Source organism: Callorhinchus milii, unplaced genomic scaffold (genome assembly GCF_018977255.1).
Source record: "Callorhinchus milii isolate IMCB2004 unplaced genomic scaffold, IMCB_Cmil_1.0 Scaffold23, whole genome shotgun sequence".
In the NCBI taxonomy this organism is placed as follows: domain Eukaryota; kingdom Metazoa; phylum Chordata; class Chondrichthyes; order Chimaeriformes; family Callorhinchidae; genus Callorhinchus; species Callorhinchus milii.
In genome coordinates this window covers 6,712,362-6,734,063 of record NW_024704764.1, presented here as the reverse complement: position 1 = coordinate 6,734,063, position 21,702 = coordinate 6,712,362, and the positions used below count along the sequence as shown (strand labels likewise).

The 21,702-nt window shown below is 41.1% G+C and overlaps 2 protein-coding genes across 2 annotated transcripts; one reads left to right on the top strand and one right to left on the bottom strand.

Moving 5' to 3' along the window:
* Positions 1–3,765: 3,765 nt before the first annotated feature.
* ccdc43 (coiled-coil domain containing 43) lies at positions 3,766–8,338 on the bottom strand. The gene is made up of 5 exons (XM_042343410.1): positions 8,113–8,338; positions 6,304–6,394; positions 5,734–5,869; positions 4,956–5,011; positions 3,766–4,512 (listed from the first exon to the last, which is right to left on the bottom strand). The coding sequence occupies exons 1-5, from the start codon at positions 8,299–8,301 to the stop codon at positions 4,325–4,327; spliced, it is 660 nt and encodes a 219-aa protein (XP_042199344.1). The 5' UTR covers positions 8,302–8,338; the 3' UTR covers positions 3,766–4,324.
* A 1,089-nt stretch (positions 8,339–9,427) lies between these two features.
* LOC103183815 (protein DBF4 homolog B) lies at positions 9,428–19,995 on the top strand. Its single transcript, XM_007901493.2, has 12 exons — positions 9,428–9,451; positions 9,814–9,980; positions 10,288–10,455; positions 10,825–10,869; positions 12,128–12,197; positions 15,284–15,348; positions 15,996–16,038; positions 16,608–16,653; positions 17,004–17,138; positions 17,441–17,558; positions 18,202–18,326; positions 19,881–19,995. The coding sequence occupies exons 2-12, from the start codon at positions 9,837–9,839 to the stop codon at positions 19,993–19,995; spliced, it is 1,074 nt and encodes a 357-aa protein (XP_007899684.2). The 5' UTR covers positions 9,428–9,451; positions 9,814–9,836.
* The last annotated feature ends 1,707 nt before the right edge of the window (positions 19,996–21,702 follow it).

Here is a 21,702-nt window from a genome sequence, read left to right as displayed (position 1 = left end):
AAATCTTCCAAAATAATTTAACAAGATATTTTTACCCCATATATTGGTGAATTGGTGGTCTACTGTTCTTGTCAGATCTTCACAATCAAAGTGACTAAATCTTACTCAGGAAATTGATATTTAAAGTTATTGTTTTAGTTTCTGCAAGATGTTTATCTGTTATTTATTACATACAAAGTTTATAAAAGAGGTTGTGACCTTCTTGTCATGATTAGAAAGAAAAGGTAGCCTCTATCTAGTGAAAGTGAGTAATAGGTGCACCAAGGTGTAGCTTATCTGTAAGTAAAATGAGAGCTTACAATCAATATTTTTTTAATTACTTAATGCCACAACAGTAAGTGGATGTTCGTTAAACTAATACAATATACTGCAACTATCTTGTTAAGTAGAAGGTTATCATAGTTTAGATTTAGTGGTTATGCCTTTATTTATTTTACCCTAATCTGGTTAGACCTTCCATTTGAATAGCTGACATTCCAGATAATGTGCAAAGGTTATAAACTTTGTATCATAAATTAAACCTAGATGTATAGACTAGCATTGCGATTAAAAATAGTCCATTGGAAAATGCCATGCTTTGTTAGTGAAGTATTTTTTTACATTCAAATAGAAAATAAGAGATACCCAGGAGTAATTAAAGGCAGCAATTTTATTTTGGTGTTCAGATGGTGTCGTAATTTGGAGAAAATTATTTATAACAGTCATCTGACAGCAGAAATTACAACCTTGAATTTACACTAATTCCTCTTTTTTTAAAAAATATAATATATACTTCTTGGGACACCAGTACATTTTTGGTCTTTTTTGTTAGCACCAAGTCTCACGTTGAAAGGTTGACTATAGTTGGACAGGCAAAATGCATTTATGTTAACAATAACATCAGTAGATTATTTTTATAAACCTCTACTTTCAGACGCACGTTCAATTTTTACATTCTTTAGATGATTTAATTTTTTTTCCTAAAGTTAGGCAGACTTATTAGTGTCAATGCAGACAGAGAGAGGGATACACATGTGATGAACTTTGTGAAGTGGCCAAAAAATTGGGAGATGAGGGAATATTTGAATTCTTAAGAAAAAATTAATGTTTGTATATAGCCTTATAAAAAAAATCTGTCCCAATAATTTGAAAAGAAAAAGGTTTGATCATCATGCTGTACATCTACAATATACCAAGTAATCACCCACAGTTGTTTTCCAGTCAGTATATATTATAACAGAAAAATACTAAACCAGCAAAGGCAAAATATAATTGTATGTCAATCTGTTAGTGCCATTGCCGCTATTAAATAAAATGAATGGAAAGAGGTGATAACTTTCAACAAAAAAAACATGTTTAGGGAAAAGGAAATATCAACACAAAAAAGACGAATACAAAGAAGGCATGCAAGGCAGTACAGTTTATATATTTCCAAACTGAAAACATGATTTTCAATGTTACTAGGAATATTGCTTCATTAACAAAAGCCTGATAAGTAAACTACTGTTTAATATGGAAATTATATTTTATCATTAGGGATATTTCCAGTAGATGTTATACTAGCCAGAATATGTGTCACATTTCTGCAATAGATGTACAGAAATAATGCATTATTCAGTGGTCTCAATGTAATGATTTGATGTTTTTTTTCTGTATTTAAAATGTAGTGTTACATTTACTAAGTTTGAAATGTACATTTGTTTAATTAGTGCTGACATGCCACAACATTTAGTAAAGATATTGTTAATTTACTGTAATTGTTATGATGTTTGGTTAAATATAGTTATCTGAGGCAACTTGTTCACAATATGCATAGTGTATGAAAGTTAATTGTTTATTTCCATATTGCAGAACTGGTACTATTCAAGCATGATTTGTTATTGAAACGGTGAGCTGCTCTGCATTTCTAGTTTGAGATCTAAAGGGTAAATCTCATTAGTGCACCCATGCAAACAAGTTTGATATTATGTGAGTAGCGGATATAGTGGTAAATATTTAGTAATTCTGGCAGTACACTTAATTCCTGTAGCTGAAGTGAATTACTTCAAACTTCACTGCACTAGATTTAGTGCTGTATTATATGACCAGCTGAATTGTCATTCATTCTCAAATTCATTAATCTAATATATATTTGAAGATATCTTAAAATCATTTAAATACACAATTACATGATTTTGAGACATTTAGACTGATTGCTATTGAGAAGTCTGCAACTCATTACGAGACTCAAATTTGAGATATCTCCAAATTACAATTGTGCATACCCAGTGTACGTAATTGTCATTTAGAAATATTATATGTTGAAATGATTAACGGTAGATTTCTTTCAATTCCTCTGGACAAAAGGAAGTAAATATTCCTCAAAATTACTCCGAGGTATCTAAACAGTTTAAACAATTTCACTTGAAATCAATTTAGAATACCTTGTTTAATGGCGCATCTTAAGGTTATCTGGAAGGCATTTAATACAGTCTTCAATTCTATTTAAGTTAGTTGAAAAGCATTTCAAGATATGTCAGAATAAATACGATGTATCAGATATCTCTAAATGATAATTTGTGTTGTATGATTACCTTGAGGAACTAGAATTATTTGACCTTTAAGTTTATGAATTGAATACTAGTTTAGATTAATGAATAAAAGGAACATATGTGTCATATGCTTGACAAATTGATCAGGAATACAGTATAAGAAACCTCCTAGGTGTTAAAATGTTTTATGTGATCAGTGAAGTACTTAGTAATACTTTAATGCACAACTGCTGAAAAATGTTATCTCATAAGAGTCAACAGATGGTTGTGTGTTTTAAAAAAGTGTAGTAGCTACTTGAAACAATGTCATTTATAAATGAAAAGTTAGCCTAAGTTCCAAAATTAATATTTAAGAAGTTGACTTTGTATCAAAGAAAATATGTGAAATTTTTGATTTTCCTAAGTTAAAAGTTGATATATTTTACTGAAATGTGCAAGTTTCTGAAAACATAACATTAAATGTTGATCAAATTTCTTTTTCAAAAATCTTGGTTTGATAGATATACAAAGGGAAATGCTAATTGAAATTATCTTGGTACTGTGTTAACCCTGTATCATCAAACATTGTAAAAAAAAGATTTTAGTGTATTTATAGCAGAAATAAAAAAGTGATAGCTTTAAAAAAAGATTAACACAAATTAAAATTCAGAGTTTAAGAAAACTAAAATCAGATGAATTTGCTGAAGCAAAGAATGTTCTGACCTGATATAGGTCTTTTAAAATTCTTAGGAGTTTTGATGGAGTCAATAGAGAGGAATTATTACCACTGGTCAGCGGTTGGTAAATACAACTCTTGGCATTCTCCCTTCATACATAGTCACACTGGGATATTCTGTTGCATTAATGTTTATTTTGCCTACAGGTGTCAGTCTGACTCAGTAACATTCTCACCTCCAAGTACGAAGGTCATGGTTGTGGGTTTAAGCCATGACCTTTCGAGTTGAACTCAAGAGTCTTGGCTGACACTCCCAATACACTGCTGGGTGTGCATCGTTGTAAGTGCTGTTCTTTGGACGAAACATTAAACTGAAGTCCCATTTACCTGTTTTGGACTTTAAAGTTTCCGTGGCACTATTTGAAAACGAGAGATTCTCCGAGTGTCCTGGCCAACAACACCCTGGATAAAATTGGTCATTCACCTCATGGCTGTCTGTGGAACATTGGTTGTCACTTTCATCTAAAATACACAATCACTACTCTTTACAGCAAATCCTGGAAAGTACTCTGATGCCCTTCTGACATGAAACGCGCTGTATCAAATACAAGGACTATTTATTTTATAAAAGAAACTGAATTTCATAGTAATTATAGTAAAGCACATTCAGAGTATTTAGACACAAGGGCGCTAAAAACTTGCATGTTCCTTCATGTGACTACTCAAGGCGATAAGCTGTTATATCGTGTGACATCCTATGAACTAGAAAAATGTTAGCGTTTCTTCTAGAGATTTCAGGATAGATTCAATTATTGAATATTCAATAACTAGAGGTATATGTGGTGTTTTACCCTCCCTGCTTCTTGAAACATTTGATAAACAAAATTAAGATTTTTTTTATATAAAGATCTAAATTTTTTAATGAATATTTTAGTGACTTTGTACTTTCAATGATACAGAGTGGAAAAATTTGGCATTTGTGAAGAAAAATAGCAAAGTGGTGTTTCCTTTCAATCCATTGCTTCCATGAGGTTTTTAAATGTTACCAGAGCACCCCAAAAAGTTAAACTGCACAATACTTGTGCGTGCAACATTTGCCCCTCAGAATATTCTTACTGTCAGTCCACTGAAATTAGGCAATTTTTGTGGGGAAACAAAGCTATCGCTTTCGTTCTCCTTTCTGCGTTCTCTTCCTTTCCTTTTCCTTTCTTTCCTGTTTCGCAAGCTGGTCTTTCTCTCGTTGCAGTTTATCTTGCTCCTTTTTCTTTTGTGAATCTTCTTTAGCTTTCTCCCTTTCGGCTTTTTTNGCAACGAGAACAGCTGCAGCGTTTGTGTTTTTGAAAAGAGCTAAAATTAAGTTAAGGTCAGGTCAATTCAGATTTCCAACTACTTTGTTGACTTTTGCAATTATTCCAACCAGTTGCAAAGAACAGGAAGACAAAAGTTTCTTCAAGGATTCCAGTTCCGAGTTTAATTGTGTAGAGCGATTGTTGTGTGGAAAACAGCATTTGCATTTCCTGCTACAAACTATTCGGCAGAATCTGAGCAGTATGCTGCGCTAAATGAACACAAACACCAGTTCATGTTTAATATTAATAAAGAGCTAGGCATGCAACCAACAAGCTACCCAAGAACATTTAAGGAGCCCCGTTTGAGGTATGGCGAAAACTCACTTCCTGAAACTTTTCAGTAGGCAGTCACCACTTTTTAACTTCATCCCGTAAAGATTAAGAAAATGTAATTATAAAACAGAAAACTATTTGAATCGAAGAAAAATTGGCAAAGGATACATTTATCATTACTAAAGTGGAAGGATCCAGTTGCTCCTTGTGTTTCTTCATCGTCAGTGCCCAAGTTAAGGAATTTGTGACAAGCTGTTGGATTTGTTGATCAAACTGCTGCTCCCAGACAGCCCACTAATTTCTTGAAAACCTTTAAACAGTATGTGAGCCAACGACGTGATTTGTTAATAGCTGTGCTTTATCGACCTCGGGGTCCTTCATCCAGACACGGGGTGCCAAGATGTTGAGAAGGTGTCTATGACCCAGCAGTATTCATACCTCAATGTAATAATCTTTCTATTTCCAAAATCAAGATCAATGAACATAACTACAGAATTGCTTTAGAAATCAGACATCTCTAGCTGCAATTTGGAGGTGCATTTAAAATGTGTCTAGTAACCCAATTATGAACTACTGAGTCAGAATCACTGGGTGGCAGAGTGACTTGTCCATCGCTACCTAAACTGAAGCCATCACAATTGTAAAAGTTTGACACCCATTTATTTTAGTTCCCCTTCTGTGTAGTATAGATCTATAATTCTAAGTAGGTATCAAATAGCACTTCTGCTTCAAGATTTTTCTTCAACTAATACATTCTTGCACATTTTAAATACAGTGTTTCTAATATACTCCAACCCAACATCACACAAAAATCCTTGTTTTTCAATTTTCCACGTGTGAAACGACTGTTTTTGTCTGGGCAAAGAAAATCTGTAAATCCTTGCACTAGAGATTCCTTCCATTCATTTTTTGTGAAAGCAATTCAATTAATCAGCAGAAAGGATATTCCTCCTCATCAGTCACGTTTGCATATTGTGCCAGGAGTGCAGCTTTCCTTGATTTCTCCTCTTCCGAAATGCCCTTCGGCCTCACAACAATCTTGGCCTGTTTCTCAATCATATTTGCAATAGTTTGTACTTCATCTTTAAAAAACAAGAGATAAATTAAGTTAATAACAACTTGCACTGATATAACCCCTTCGCATGGGGCAGCGCCATGGAGCACTTAACAGCGCTGGAGCCTGTTGTTGAGCACGGTTCAGAGAAGAAGGTCTTCAGTCGACAAGTGAGAGGATCTTGAAATGGATCGGTTCTGTGAGAGGGAACCAGGTGAGGAGTGGTGTGATGAGGGTACAGAGTTTAGTGGGTGAGAATACAGGCTAATACTTTACAGTTCCAAAAAGAAAACTTTCTGCTGATTTCACAAGTTCTGCCACATTATCTTCACAACAAGCTACGATACCTGTATTACTAAAATAGAAATGTATACTTATAATGTGAACTCACCCAATTCATTGACTTTGTGCACTTAAAATATGAACAAACAAGAAATTATCTGAGATTATTCTAGTCTTTACCTTCAACTTTCTTCTTGGCTAAAATACTGTTTGTTGTCTCAGACCATTTTTGGATTATTTCTTCACAAATGTTTGATAATGAATCTTCATCCTGTAAATCACATTTGAGGGGAGAGGTAAAGATGAACAATGTGTGCGGGAGTTATTTACAATCAGCTTTCTTCGTGACACTTCAGCACTGCTGCTTCAGAGAGAATTGGGGAGGCAGAACTGGGTGAATAATTTAGTACGTTTACACTCTGTTAGTTTATCTCAACAAGCATCACTGTCACATTTGGTGCTGGACGTGATTGTGTATTTGCAGGGAGATATGGCAGCCAATTTGTCAACACAAGATCCCACAAATAGACATGAAACTGATGACTAATTTATGCGGAGGACTGTTGTCCAGGGCTCCGCAACAAATACCACCACAGTCGTACTACCTTTCTTTTCGGATAGTGCCTTCGCAAAGGGTCAAACAGGTCCTCAGCTTAATGTTGGATCGATCTAAAGGACTGCACTTCCGACAGTGCAGGAGTCCGGCAGTCGTACCGGACTGTATTGTCAGACCAGACTGTCAGTTCAAAGTACCGACTGGGTCTTGAACCCATCATAAATAATCTGTGCTACTAATCTGTGCGCCCAATTTAATAATAATAATCCTTGCATTGATATAGCGCTTTTCACGTCAGGAGGACGTCCCAAAGCGCTTCACAGAACACACTGTAAAGACTGTATATTTGTGGGCGAACGTGGCAGCCAATTGCACACAGCAATGTCCCACAAACAGTCGTAGATTGAAAATGACCAATTTATTATTGTTTTGGGTTTTTGGAGGGATTATTATTAGGCTCTGTGTGGAGTAAGGAAACTTGCCCGAGGTTTCGCCCTCTGCCTGGAATTGAACTCAGGTCTCTCACTTACAAAGCGAGTGCTCTAACCACTGAGCTACAGGACTCCACACGGTTGGAACCGCTAATTGAGTCAGGAGTCGGAGCGGCACTTCCATTCAATTAACATTTAATTCGATAACGTACAGTCGCAATATTTCTATTTGCTGTTCTTGGAAAGCGGTTGATTTCTAACAAGTTCCGATCTTTTTTTGTGTGTGTGGGGAGGGAGGAGGGAGTGATGGCGATAAAAAAAATTACCCCACGCCCTCCCTCCCTCTTTCCCACCCATCCCTCGTGTCTGGATCAGAATGAGAAGCAGCAGCTTGAACGTCCGCCTCCATATTTGGAAATAAAAATCCATCCACAGAGACCACGAGCTTTGACAAATGGGGAAATGTACGAAAATAGATCAGAGGCGACGCGATCCCTAAATTAACCGATGGCAGTAGAAGAAGAAAATAAAGAAACTTTATGACATGAAACCCCCCAACATACACACACTCCTCCCCACCCACATACCTACACACACACTCCCCCCCAACACACACACACTCCTCCCCACCCACATACCTACACACACTCCCCCCAACACACACACACTCCTCCCCACCCACATACCTACACACACTCCCCCCCAACACACACACACTCCTCCCCACCCACATACCTACACACACACTCCCCCCCCCCAACATACACACTCCTCCCCACCCACATACCTACACACACACACCCCCCAACATACACACTCCTCCAGCCCTCACATACCTACACACACACTCCCCCCCAACATACACACTCCTCCCCACCCACATACCTACACACACACACCCAACACACGCGCCCACACTCCTCCCCGACACACACACACGCGCGCGCGCGCATACTCCCCCCTCCCCCAAGGCGCCCCCCCCCCACCACCCCAACCACCGACCATGAATGCGGACAGAATGCCCTGGAGAGCGTCGCACTTCTCCACTTCGTTCTCCTCCTCCCGCAATATGCCGTTGATGTAAGTCCCGTACACGTCCTCGTCGATTTCCAGCTGCTCCAGCCTCTTGCTGAGCCACTCGCAGAAAGCTGCCGGCGCATCGCCATCGCCATCGCCGCTGGGCGCCGCCATGTTGGGCTGCTGCGGGGTCCTGGGGGCTCGGGGGGGGGCGGGGCCTGAGCTGCCCGCACAACTGCCTGAATTCACGCCGCCCTCTCGGCGGCAGCGGCGGCGGCGGCGTGACGTCAGCGCGCGGCCACGCCCGCCGTCGCCGTCACTGCGCGAGCGCCAGCGAGGCTTCAATTCAAAACACTAACGGAAGAAAAAGGCGGCGGGAGAGGAGGGAGAGAGGGAGGAGGGGAGAGAGAGAGGGGGGAGGAGGGGAGAGAGAGGGGGGGAGAGAGAGGAGGAGGGGAGAGAGAGAGGGGGGAGAGAGAGGGGGGGAGGAGAGGAGAGAGGAGGAGGGGAGAGAGAGGAGGAGGGGAGAGAGGGAGGAGAAAGGGAGAAAGGGGGAGAGAGGAGGAGGGGAGAGAGGGAGGAGAAAGGGAGAGAGGAGGAGGGGAGAGAGGGAGGAGGGAGAGAGAGGAGGAGGGGAGGGAGAGGGGGGAGGAGGGGAGAGAGAGGAGGAGGGAGAGAGAGGAGGAGGGGAGAGAGAGGGGGGGGAGAGGGGGGGGAGGAGGGGAGAGAGAGGAGGAGGGGAGAGAGCGGTGAGGGGAGAGAGGGAGGAGAAAGGGAGAAAGGGAGAGAGAGGAGGAGAAAGGGAGAGAGGGAGGAGAAAGGGAGAGAGGGGGGAGAGAGGGAGGAGGAAGAGAGAGAGGGAGGAGGAGGGGAGAGAGGTGAGGGGAGAGAGGTGAGGGGAGAGAGGGAGGAGAAAGGGAGAGAGAGGAGGAGGGGAGAGAGGGAGGAGGAAGGGAGGAGGGGAGAGAGGGAGGAGGAGGAGGGAAGAGGAAGGGAGAGGGAGAAGAGGAGGGGAAGAGACGAAAGAGGGATGTAAAGGGGCGAAGACAGAGAGCAGAGGAAAGGGAGGAGAGGGATAGAGAAAGAAAAAGGGGGAGAGGAGAAAGAGAAGGACTAAGACGGAGAGGGGAGAAGAAGGGAGGGAGGATGAGATAGATACGGAGAGGGGCAGAAGGAGGGAGAGGAGAGAGAGAGGAGAAGAGAGTTGTGGAGTCCTGTAGCTCAGTGGTTGGAGCGTTCGCCTCGCAAGCGAAGTGACTGTGTTGGATTCCCGGGCGAAACCTCGGGCAACTTTCCTTTACTCCACACACCTCTGTTTACCGCAGTAAGTGGGAACCCGGTCGATTGGCAGATCGCTTTTCCCCGGGATAATAATCCCTTCCATAAAAATAATAATAAACAGGAGAGGGTGGGGGGGTCCCGTTTAGCAAATCTTTAGCTGCCAGTCGCCGAAGATTATTCAGGGTTAAATCCTGACTGTAACCCAACTCCACCCCCAAACATTGTGTTGTAAAACGATCCTTCCTTGGGGACCGATTTACCCCTTTTCCACCCCTTTAAAATGCAACTTTAGGAAAATTGATAAACTGCGGTTAACGAGCAACAGGCGACATCCAGCCCCCCACGCGATGTTTGAGAAAACCGTGGTCATTCTGGACTGAACAGAATTGATTTGTGTTTTTTAAGGAGACAAATTTAATCCAGGAAAGATGCCGGGAAGATGCTTGGTGAAAGAGTTTGAAGACGGTACCCTGTCAAAGAGATGTCTAATTTCCGGCAAAGCATTCTACCTCGATCTGCCAAGCAACAAAAGCACACAATTCCTGGAGAGTGTTTTGAAGAAACTCGGAGGGGTATGTATACGATATCTGCAATACAGATCGAGGAGCCACAATTGTCACACTTGATGATTTTATTTTGATTGGATTCATTTAATACATGTAATATTTTAAATTAAAAGAAATTTGGAAGTCTCACCATTTCTGATCAGGTAATTTTGCAGTAGATGATGTCTGTCACAAGCTGTAAATAATTCAAAAACTCCGCCATCCGAATCTTTACTCACATCGAACCACGGCATCCAACACCATATTTTAACGTACACAGATTCAACCATGCCATTTGTTTTCCTGACAAGGGTGTTTTTCTTTTGAATTTCAGATAATAGAAAGCTTCCTCAGTAAAGAAGTGAATTATGTGGTTTCCAGCAGTAAAGAAGCAACACTTGGGAATAAATCTGGTAAACTGGCATCCGTTTCCAAAAGAGAATACTGGAAAAATAGCCAGGTTGCTTCCCCTCATCCAGTCCACGTGAGAAGTGGCCAGACAGTAAGTACAGTAGACATAGTGAGCTACGCATTTGTTGTGTATTCTGTGAAGTTATTTAACATTCTGTTCATTCTTAGGCATTCAGAAGTGTATTTTCTCACCCTGAAATAGATCTCGGGCTTTCAGAAGCCAAATCTGATTCCTTACAACCATAGAAATTTACAGCACAGAAGAAAGCTATTCAGCGTATCGTGTCTGTGCTGGCTTTTTAAAGAGTGATTCTTTCGGTCATTTATCTGCGTTTTCCCTATACCTCTGTAGTTTATTTCTTAGGTATTTATCTAGTTTACCAAAATACTAGATTCTTGAAATACTTTCCAATGTTCGTAACTAACATCTTTCTTTCTTGTAACTATCTTTCTTGTGCAGACCAGTTGGGGGAAAAGATTACTTGAAACAGTGATCAAGAACAATGTGAGTTTGACTATTTGAAAGAAACTATTTTGTCAATTGTTGAATAAATTCTTAAACAGATATTTATAATCTTTCCTTTTAAGCTTGTAAAGATAGATTTTATAGGAGTCCTGTAGCTCAATGGTTAGAGCATTCGCTTTGCAAGCGAGAGACCTGGGTTCAATTCCAGGCAGAGGGCGAAACCTTGGGCAAGTTTCCTTACTCTACACAGAGCCTAATAATAATCCCTCCAAAAAACAAAACAATAATTAAATTGGTCATTTTCAATCTACGACTGTTAGTGTGTGGGACACCACACACAAACAGTCGTAGATTGAAAATGACCAATTTATTGTTGCTGTGCGCAATTGGCTGCTGCGTTCACCCACAAATATGCAGTCAATTCACTTTACAATATATTCTGCGAAGCCCTTTGGGACGTCTAGAAGACGTGAAAAGCGCTATATCAAATGAAAGGGTTATTATTATTATTATTTACTGTCTGATTAGATAAACTTTGAATGTATCCCATCCAAATCAAAGCTATTAACCTTTATACAAAAGGAATGAATAAGCTAAATAGTGGTCTCATGTATTCTCGTGTTGTGTAGAAGTGATCAATTTAATCACCACTAAATGGCTTGCTAGCTTAAATTAGATATTTTACATGTAACAACAAATTACAGTTGTACAGCACCTTTCACATCAAGAGGACGTCCCAAGACGCTGAAAAATCAGGAATCTGCACCTGAGCTGGTGGTTATGGGGAGGGTAGGGGGTGGGAGGGTGACCGAAGGCATGGTCGAAGAGGTGGTTCTTGAGACAGGTCTTGAAAGGGGCAAAGGAGGGATTATAAAAGATAGCCTCACCTTTTCAACAACAACAAAATCATATTTATATAGCGCCTTTCATGTCGGGGGGATGTCCCAAAGCACTGGACAATATACTGTATTTGATATCACCAGTAGATTAATGGAGCACCTAATTTGTACCCAGCACTATCGTACAACAGCCGTCAAGTTAACGATACATTTATCTGGGGGCTTGTTCGCCAAGACACCAGGGACACTAATCTCTTTTCAAAAAGTGTCATAGGAATGTTAACATCCACCTGATCAGGCTTGGTGTAATGTCCTGTGCACAGGAAAGGTCAGAGATGGGTGATCTTGATGGTTTAATGAACATTGTAGAAAGATTATGTCTGTGTTTTCATAAGATTCATAAAGCTATTAACTTAAATTGCATATTGTTAATGTCTCTTTATTTTTCCCCACATCAGGAATACAGTGCCAGTAATAGCATCTTGGCCAATGCTCGTTCCTGGGGAGTGAAAATCCTTCATCTTGATGGTATCCTTTTTGATTGTAGAGCGAAAATTGTTTAAGTATGTGAGCTTTACTCAGCATCACATGGGATTATAAGAGAATCAGATAAAGAAGGCCCTTCACTCCATTTGATTACATGCTTCCTGAATACCCACCCTGCTACAACAATAACAACAAGATTGCATTTCTAGAGCGCTTTTCACGTCGGGAGAACGTCCCAAGGCGCTGGACAGTTGGGTCGGGTCCCGAGCATTGGGGGGAAATGGTCAGGGTGAGGGGAGGGAAGGGAGGGAGCGAGGAGGGGTAGAGAGTCGAGAGGGGAGGTGAAGGCTCGGTCAAAGAGAAAGGTCTTGAGACCGGCCTTGAAGGAGGAAAGGGAGGAAGCGGCCGAGGCATTGGGGGATAGAGTTCCAGAGCCTCGGGGCTGAGAGGCTGAAGGCCCGACCACCGATGGTAGGGCGGTTAGGGCGGGGGATGTGGAGCAGACCGGAGCCAGAGGAACGGAGTAAGTAGGGGGATAGTAGGTCGGAGAGGTAGGAGGGAGCAAGGCCGTGAATGGCCTTGTAGGTGAGGATGAAGATCTTGAATTTGATCCTCTGGGGGATGGGGAGCCAGTGGAGGCGAGCGAGGGTGGGAGTGATGTGGTCACGAAGCCTGGTGCGGGACAGTACATGAGCTGCAGAGTTCTGAATGACCTGCAGCTTGTGGAGGGAGGTGCCGGGAAGGCCGGCGAGGAGAGAGTTCCCATAGTCCAGCCTTGAGGCGTGGACCAGAGTTTCAGCAGCGTGAGGGGTGAGGTAGTGCCGTAGTCTGGCGATATTCCGGAGGTGATGGAAGGCGATGCCAGTTGTGGCGCAGATATGAGGAAGAAAGGACAGCTCAGGGTCGAACAGAACCCCGAGGCTCCTGATGGCTTTGAGAGGTGGAGAGTGCAGCCTTGGATGCTGATGCTGTCAGTGCCTGAGGTGCGGAGGCGCTGACGTGAGCCAATCAGGAGGGCCTCAGTTTTGCGTACGTTGAGCTGAAGAAAGTTGTCTCTCGTCCAGCACTCGCTGTCAGACAGGCAGCTGTCAGGACATCGGTGGTCGTGGAGTTGATGGTAGAAGAGGAAAGGTAGAGTTGGGTGTCATCCGCATACATGGGGTTAACGAGACAGTGCGGGGGCTGGAGGAAAAGCCGTTTGCAGAGACAAAATGAAGACGGTGGGAGGTAGGACCGAAACCACTCAACCTTCAAGGACAGGGCCTTGAAGGTTTAGGTGGGAGGACAAGCAGTGGAGGAGGATAGAGTGGTCCACCATATCGAATGCGGCCGATCGGTCGAGGAGGACGAGGAGGCAGAGGGAGCCCTGGTCACAGATGGTCAGGATGCCATTGGTGACCTTGACCAGGGCGGTTTCTGTGCTATTGGCAGCACGGAAATCCGACTGAAGGGGTTCGAATAATGAATGGGTGGAGAGGAAAGAGCGCAGCTGGCAGGCGATGACTCTTTCAAGGACCTTGGACAGGAAGGGAAGGTTGGAGGTGGGCCGGTAGTTTGATAGCTGCGACGCATCAAGGGAGGGTTTTTTCAAAGTGGGAGTGATGGTAGCAGTTTTTAGGGGAATGGGAACAGAGCCAGAGGAGAGGGACAGGTTGATGATGTCTGAGAAGTGGGGCAAGGAGGTGGAGCTGGGAGATAAGGAGTGGAGTGGGGATGGGGTCAAGGGAGCAGGTGGTGGATTTCAAGGACAGGATGAGTTTGGTGACAGAGGGTGGGGAAACGAGTTCAAAGGTGTGTAGGGGAGGATGGGTAGGAGTCAGAGTGTGGGAGGGAAGGGGTGGGGGGTGGGTGGAAGTTGGAGGGGCAGTGACTGCGGAGCGGATTCCCTTGATTTCGGATTCAAGAAAATCCAGCACCTCCTCTCAGTGAAGTTTGGAGGAGATGACCTGCGCGGGGTGGCGGGGGGGACGGGGGAGTCGGGATGTGGTGGAGAACAGAAGCCTGGGGTTGTTCTTCGCCTCCAGGATTATCCTCCCCATTACAGCACCAAGCTATTTCTTAATGAGTCCAGCATCGTGGCTTCATTGATCCTTCCCTTCTGGGTAACCTCTGAGTAAAGAAATACTTCTTGATGTCTCCTGAAATTTCGCTTTGAACCCATGAACCTGTGCCCTTTTGTTTTGCTGTCTTGGCATATCTGAAAGTACTATCAATTGGTTGTGGCATATCTGAAAGTACACATTGAATGCAGTAGCCTAAATTTGCCACAGTGTGGCAAGCTCTTGTTTGTTTGGAGTCTTTCACAAAACAAACTATTAGACTTATTGATTTGCTGTGTTATACTGGCAGCCACACATACATTTAAAAAAATGTTCTCTGACTTTAATTCAAGAAAAGGTAACCATAGTCTCTTTTTAAATCTTTAGTTCATACTCTACTGGTGTCTTTGTCTTTTAGTCTGTGCCCTTTTGTACTCCTGCCTCTTGAACACCCTCGGGAAAGTTATTCCAAGTGTGGTTTTCGCCACAGAAAGCTTGCTGCTTTGCAAAAAAAGAATGCTCTTGATCTAAATGCTCAGATTTAGCTGCATTGTCTTGAATATCTGCATTTTGGAGAGGTACTCAAGAATAGATTCTTGTTATTCTGTGCTATTTGTAAACTAGTATTTCTGACATTCTATGATTAAAAGCCCCAGCAGCCACACCTTTCTCCAGCCCACGCTTAAGCCTCACTAAATCCCCTGATTTACTAAGGAATGTTCCATCCAAACCATGTAATTCCTAAATATACGTTTTGTGTGTATGTACTTGGAATACTTGATTTGCACAGTGACTCTTATTTACATTAAATGTAGTTATCTCATGACCTAAGGTTGCTTGTAAGCCTCCATGAATTTTAAAAAGGATTGAAAAATTGTGAGAGCCAGTTTCCGCTGTACTGTGTACCTATCTAACCTTGATGGGGAGCAGCATTAGTGGAGCACTGGCTTCAGATTACTTGACCTTTTGGCCTCATTTGCTGTATAATCCTGTCTGTGTTCAGGGAAAACTCGAATACAAAGAACAATTAACATACCAAAATACAGGAATACCTTTGCAAAAAGTATTTGATTCTTAACCACCACAAAGATCTATTAGCATATGTTGAAAGAAGGGGATTTAAGAGATCACCAAATGCTGGTAGAAAGACTGAGGTAAGTTCTCTATGTTCTTAAGCGCTCTTAAGAAGCTACCTTTTGTGAGGGGCACTATATAAATGCAAGTTGTGTGTATGTATTTTGATACAATAAAGAGATAATGATACCAGGGTATATCTTGATATTCAAGTGGTATGAGCCCCCAAAAATCTAAGCTCATGTTGTCCATTGATCTCTTCAGAATAAGGTTTAATCTGATCATTTTCTGGTGCTTGCAACTTTGTAATGTGTGCTGAGCTAACATCTCGGCTAACATCATAATAGTGTAAAATTAATAATGAGTAGAAATTACAACAAAGCATGGTATCTTCAGCTAACATAATAGTGTTAATTTAATAACCAGTGGAAATTACAACAAAGAGCACGGAATCTATGTTGATGTTATTGCGGAATATAGTCGTGTGATTGATGGTAATTAATTGCAAAGCACTTTGCCAGTACAAAAAAAAGATTTCCCATTATATACCATTCAGGACATGGGGATAATGCACGGCAGTGGGGTTGAATTTTCTCTTAAGAGCCAATGCAGATTTGATGGACCAAATTGGCTGCCTTCTGCGCTGCAAATTTCTACAGTTTAATGATCCTTTTATTTGTGTAATATATGTACATATTGTAGTATTTAATGGATGTTTATTTTACAGGGAAATGGTCATTCATCCAAATCCACTTGCAAGGGTAAAAAAGGTAAGTTTTCTCAATTGTTTTGCATTTATTTGACATGGTAATGACAAAAATAATTAGAAAATGTTTTTGTAGCATGATTGCAACACAACAATTTGCAGCACTGAAATACGTCATGATTTCTTCAGAAAGTCATACATTATTTTGCAAAGTCTTTAGTTTATTTTTTAATAATAATTTTAATAGTTCTCAACTCTGTTGCTTCTCTGCTTTGCCACAAACGCTGGGTTGCAGACTTACGGATAACCCAATGGCTTCCTGTTGTATTCATCCTCTGGTTACATTGGAAATTAAGGAGGTCTGTGCTTGCACTGTGATGATCTATTCAGTAACTAACATAATGGAGAAACTTGCTCCATAGAGAATTTGTATTAATGGCTATGATTGACCACAAGTTGAAATCAACCCAATGCACAAATATTAAAACTGCTGGGTTTCCCTCAGAAATTAAGATTTACTGTACTATCTTTCCATTTCCAAATTGTCCATCACTATAGCTCCTGTTTGATTTTCTGTGTGACTGGTCAAAGGTGAAAGCACAAAGCAACTACAGTTCATTTCTTTCCCAACAGTGGAGAGACTAAAACAGCCTTTTGTGAAAGTTGAAGATTCCTCTCGGTAAGCCATTTTTTCAGTTTACAGTTTTCCTTTCAGATTATTTGTCAATTTTTTTTGTATGTATTTCGGAGAAGTAATATATTACAGACTTCAAAGTAGGGATGAATCTTATATTTCCTAAAACCATTGCAGAATATTCAGCTCATGAACTACAGATCTGTTAGTAGAAGGTTTTATTGAGCTTATTTTACATAACCATTGTTCTTTCTAATTGCAAATTGTATACATTAGCTCATCCAACATTCTTGCAGTGTATATAGTATTATTTAAAATGCGTTTGATACATAAATATTCTACTTCTGCAATGTTTCAACAGAGCTATCTGTAAGTAATGCCATATGTATTTCCAGTCAGTTTAAACCCCTTCACCAGCAGTTTGACAGCTTTCCAGAACTGAATTACCAATCACCCAGAGGATCCAGTGCATTTGACCTTCCAAAGAAATCTCGGAACGGAGGCCAGGAGCAGGATAAGAGTAAACATCGGTACTTTTATACAAGTTATTTTGGAAGTTTTACTTTTCTTAAAAAAGAAAAATATTTTACAACCCTGAAGTCCTAAATTCTCAGGGTCTTAGCCTTGAATTCATTGTCTTCAATTTAAACATGTGCGGAATTTTGAACCGTTCTTAAATTGTCTACACCTTTTTTTGGGGGGAAGAGGTTTGATTGGCTTTTGTCTCCATCCTATAATGCTTAATTTCTAGTCAATTATATTTTGTAAATTGCTTTGAAACGTTTATTTTTACATGAAAGGCAACTGTATAATTGCATTGTGTTGACTGTAGACGAACCAACAGCGAGGGAGATAGCAAAACCTTTTTGAAGCCAACAGTAAAACATATGGAAAAGAAACGACAGAAATTCTGTGAATGCTGCAATGAGACGTTCAATGAGCTGGATACAGTAAGTCTTTAATTTTTTATATAGTTCATGAAGCCATACTGGTTAGGTGCACTTGAGAAAGTCAGTACTTTCTCTCTGGAGCCCCAGAGCTGAAAATCCTTGATCTCACATACTCTGTGAGCAACACTAATGGCAACACTGCCATTTCTGATTGATTGCCGACTGATGTCAATATTTGTGTCATGTCACATCAGGCTTTCCTAATAAACCAGTGTTACTGACATCTGCCTGCATTCTGTAATTTAGATTAAAGCAAGTTGATGCCTGGAACACAACACTCAATATGCGATTAAATGAAGGGGTGTCATGAGGGGAGAGGAAAAAGCTTTGGTGTGATGCTTCAGCATTTTCTAAGAGTTCCTAGTCAATATAATAATAATAATCCTTTGATATAGCACCTTATCACGTCTTTGAGACGTCTCAAAGGGCTTCACAGAATATACTGTAAAGTGTATATTTTGTGGGCGAAACATGAAGCAGTGCAAACAAAGCTATTCAAATACTAGGTTATGATTCAAGCATATTTGACTACGTTAAAGGAATTTATCCCAATGTGAAAGTTATCCCAACAAATGTCAAATGCAAGGATTGTAATAAGATGCTGTGCCCATTGCTAATTTTAATTTGTTTCCTACTTTTGCAGCACCTTCAGTCTGAGCAGCATCAAGACTTCGCAATTGACTCCTCTCAGTACACAACTCTGGACCGTATTATGTCTCACTTAGAAAATGAATTTGCAGAGCACCAAAATACTGCATGCATCCAACGGTGATAATGACTTTCATAATCCCAATTTTGCATACACTTCATCTCTGTCCTTATTTTGTGAATGTATTTCCATTCAGACTGATTCTGTTGAGTGGGTACATTATTCTTAAATGATCGTTGAACCTGTTAGATTTGTCTCGCACTGTCTATTTTAAATGTATTCTAATACATTTCTAAAATCAGCTATGAAGGACTGGGTATTAGAGTGGGAGGAAATGGAACTTGTTTGAATTTAGCAGGGATATTAATGTGAAAGAATCATCTATAGTAATTGTTAGGAGAACCACATCACATGAGTTTGGCAAATCTCACCCCTAGTTCCTCATTGGTGTGGAATTTGGACCAAAAGTGACCATAACTGTCAGCCTGGCTCAGGTAGCCTCAGGTCTTGCCTCCGAGTGAGAATGTTGGAGGATCAAACCTCACATTGGGTCTCTGAACTCATAGGCTATGCTGACACTCCAATACAGCGATGGGGGAGCATTGCATTGTTAGAGGTGCTGTCCTTCAGACAAGGTCCCATCTGCTGTTCAGATTGGCATTAAGGATCCCTTGGCAAAATGCAAAAAGAGTTTCTCCCGGCCAAACATCCCCCAGATTAAATCTGTCATTCATTTCATGGCTGTTTGTGGGAGAAAACATTAAAATCTCATAAAGTGCTTTGAGGCACCCCCTGAAATGAAAGGTCCTATATCAAATGCAAAGCTTGTTTATTATTAATAATAAAAAAGTAAGATATCTCATTCAGATGGTATGGATATGGTTGTATAAGAAATCAAAGTGGAAAAACTGCCACAGTAGATCTTGATCTTCAAATGACAGATTTGAAGGTAGTTGAAAGAACGTTTACTGACTATCCGGCCAAAGCCAAATGGCTGTGAGTGTTTGATGTGGAAGATTGATCCATCTCAGCATTAATATCTCTCTCTCCTCTCTCTCTCTCTTCAAAACCCCAAACATTCCCAGAGATTGAAATGCTGTGCCTTTCTGGAATGAATCATTGATTGATTTTCAAAATAATTAAGTTTCAGAGGCTGGCTGGCAGTCCATGGTTTTTCGTACTAGATTTGCTTGAAAGTGGTTCAAAGAATATTTGGGGGTGTTTCAAATTTGTACCCGGGTGATTGTCTGTGTGTTTGGTAATGAAGATTAATGAAGGACACGTGGAGTCCTGTAGCTCAGTGGTTAGAGCACTTGCCTCGCAAGCAAGAGACTTGGTTTCGATTCCCGGCAGGGCGAAATGCTGGGCAAGTTTCCTTACTCCACAGGCCTCTGATTACCTAGCAGTAAGTAGAAACCCCGTTGTTAGTCAATTGACATATCGCTTTTCCGGGGGTAATAATCCCTTCAAAAAAAAATAATCATTTGGTCACTCAATCTACGATTGTTTGTGGGACACTACTGTGTGCAATTGGCTGCCGTGTTTCGCCCACAAAATATACAGTCAATTCACTTTACAGTGTATTCTGTGAAGCGCTTTGAGATGTCTAGAAGACGTGATAAGGATCTGTATCAAATGCGAGGATTATTATTATTATTAACTTTTATTTTCAGATCCCTCAACTCTATTTCAACTCCTGTAAGCTTATTAACCAAAATGGACATGAATCATTACCGCCTGTTGAGTACCTCAGTCCTGCCATTGAAACGCTTTCACCTGAATCTGTAGCAGCAGGAGGTCAACTGGCAAGTTTTGATGTAGAATTTCTGGAAGACTTTAATGAAGAAATTGGTCCGAATTCAAGCTTGCACCAAGCAGGGCCTGACCGAATGGGGGACGAGCAAACTGAACAACTGGATCTTGATGCACATGGAACCTGTCACCTTCAACAAAATAAGGAGCTGCTGTCCTGCATTGCTATGGATCAAACAGCTTTATGTTGTAAACAGTTTGTGGTGCAGTCTCCGGGTCGCAGTGAATCGGCCTTAGACACAGAAGAACCAGTAGCTAGTTACCACCTGCCTTGTGCAGAGCTGGCTGCTACAGATACATCTACTGCTGTGCAAGACATGTTGCATAGTTCTGACAAAGAGGAAACTGAAGACAGTTGCCATCAGGACAAACCGGCAAATGTAAACCTCACATCTAAAGCTGAGCCCGAAGAAAACGTTTCATATTGTGTCACTTGTAAGTCATGGAAAGTGGAGGGTGATGATATCATTGCAGTGGGTAATCATTACAGTTTAAAAAAACGCAAGCGATCTGGTGACGGGAGCTCTCAAGCTGAGAAGAGCCCAAGACTGGATGATTTGGCTAATGTATGTGGGCTGACCCATTTTCCTAAAAACTGTGTTTCTCCTGGTATTAATGATCTTAGTTTTCAACCAAATACAGAGTACCCTTATAAAGTTACGTTGCCCAATGTGGACAAACACTTTACTTCACGTCCTCATTCTTGTGTTGAACAAAATCCAGCACCCTCTACACAGTCTCAGCAAGTTTATATGGAAGAGGATTCCCACTTGCTAGAGCACACCTGCAGGCCATTTACTGCTATTGAAACGCCAGTAGACTTTGAGAGCAGTGGGACTAAAGATGAAGGTGAAAATCAGGAGATGTCACAAAGAACAATTTGGGATAATGAAGAGAGACCATATTCTTTGCAAAGCACTACAGTCCCAGGTGTAGTGATAGAAGAAATCCTGCCTTTTCAAGTCGGTCCAATTCTTCTGCATGAAGAAAAAACAACGCGAATTCCGCAGAGCGATGCGATCGATCAGGCTAAAGATAAAATTGTGCCTGAACCCCAAATCCTAAATGAAGAAGTTGGTCGTTGGGACGTGACTGAAAATACTGCAATTCAGGTGTCTTTTCCTACGCCCAATCCCGCAAATTCCACAGCATTTGACATCATCCCGTCTTCAGAAACTAATTTTAAAACTGATATTGGAGATAAGAATTCTGTCAACATATCCAGTCTCTGCCGTTCTTTCTTTGAAGAAGACGGTGTATTTCATGCAGTTAGCTTTTCATCAGAATCTGACTGGGATAGTCAGCTGCCTTCAAGACTCGATAACGTACAAACTGTTACCAAAGGCCAGCCTGTTGACATGGAACGTTTGAGAAAGACTTGCATCAGTGTGAAAGATGCTGAGTATGAGACTCAGTTGTACTCCGCATTAAAAGAGAAATCTTAAGTATTCTGGATCAGTAAAGAGAAAAATCTCACTAGTTGCCAAACTAAGACGGTGCTGTTCTATAAAATATGAGCCTTATGTGGATGGTTGCACAAATTAATAGTATGCAACCATACACCATTTACACTCTTAGGCCCTGAATCATTTATATTTAAGATCTAAATATTGGAGGCTGCCTTAAAAAGCAAGGATTCAAAATGAATTGGTTATTTCTAGTTGTAGAACTTTTTTTTCTTTA

What these genes read in the sequence shown, in the direction of transcription:
- LOC103183815 (XM_007901493.2), top strand. Translation starts at nt 9,837, where the DNA reads ATGCCGGGAAGATGCTTGGTGAAAGAGTTTGAAGACGGTACCCTGTCA. An exon ending in GAAAATCCTTCATCTTGATG is followed by an intron (nt 12,198 to 15,283) that starts GTATCCTTTTTG and finishes ACCACCACAAAG; the next exon opens with ATCTATTAGCATATGTTGAA. An exon ending in ATGCTGGTAGAAAGACTGAG is followed by an intron (nt 15,349 to 15,995) that starts GTAAGTTCTCTA and finishes TTTATTTTACAG; the next exon opens with GGAAATGGTCATTCATCCAA.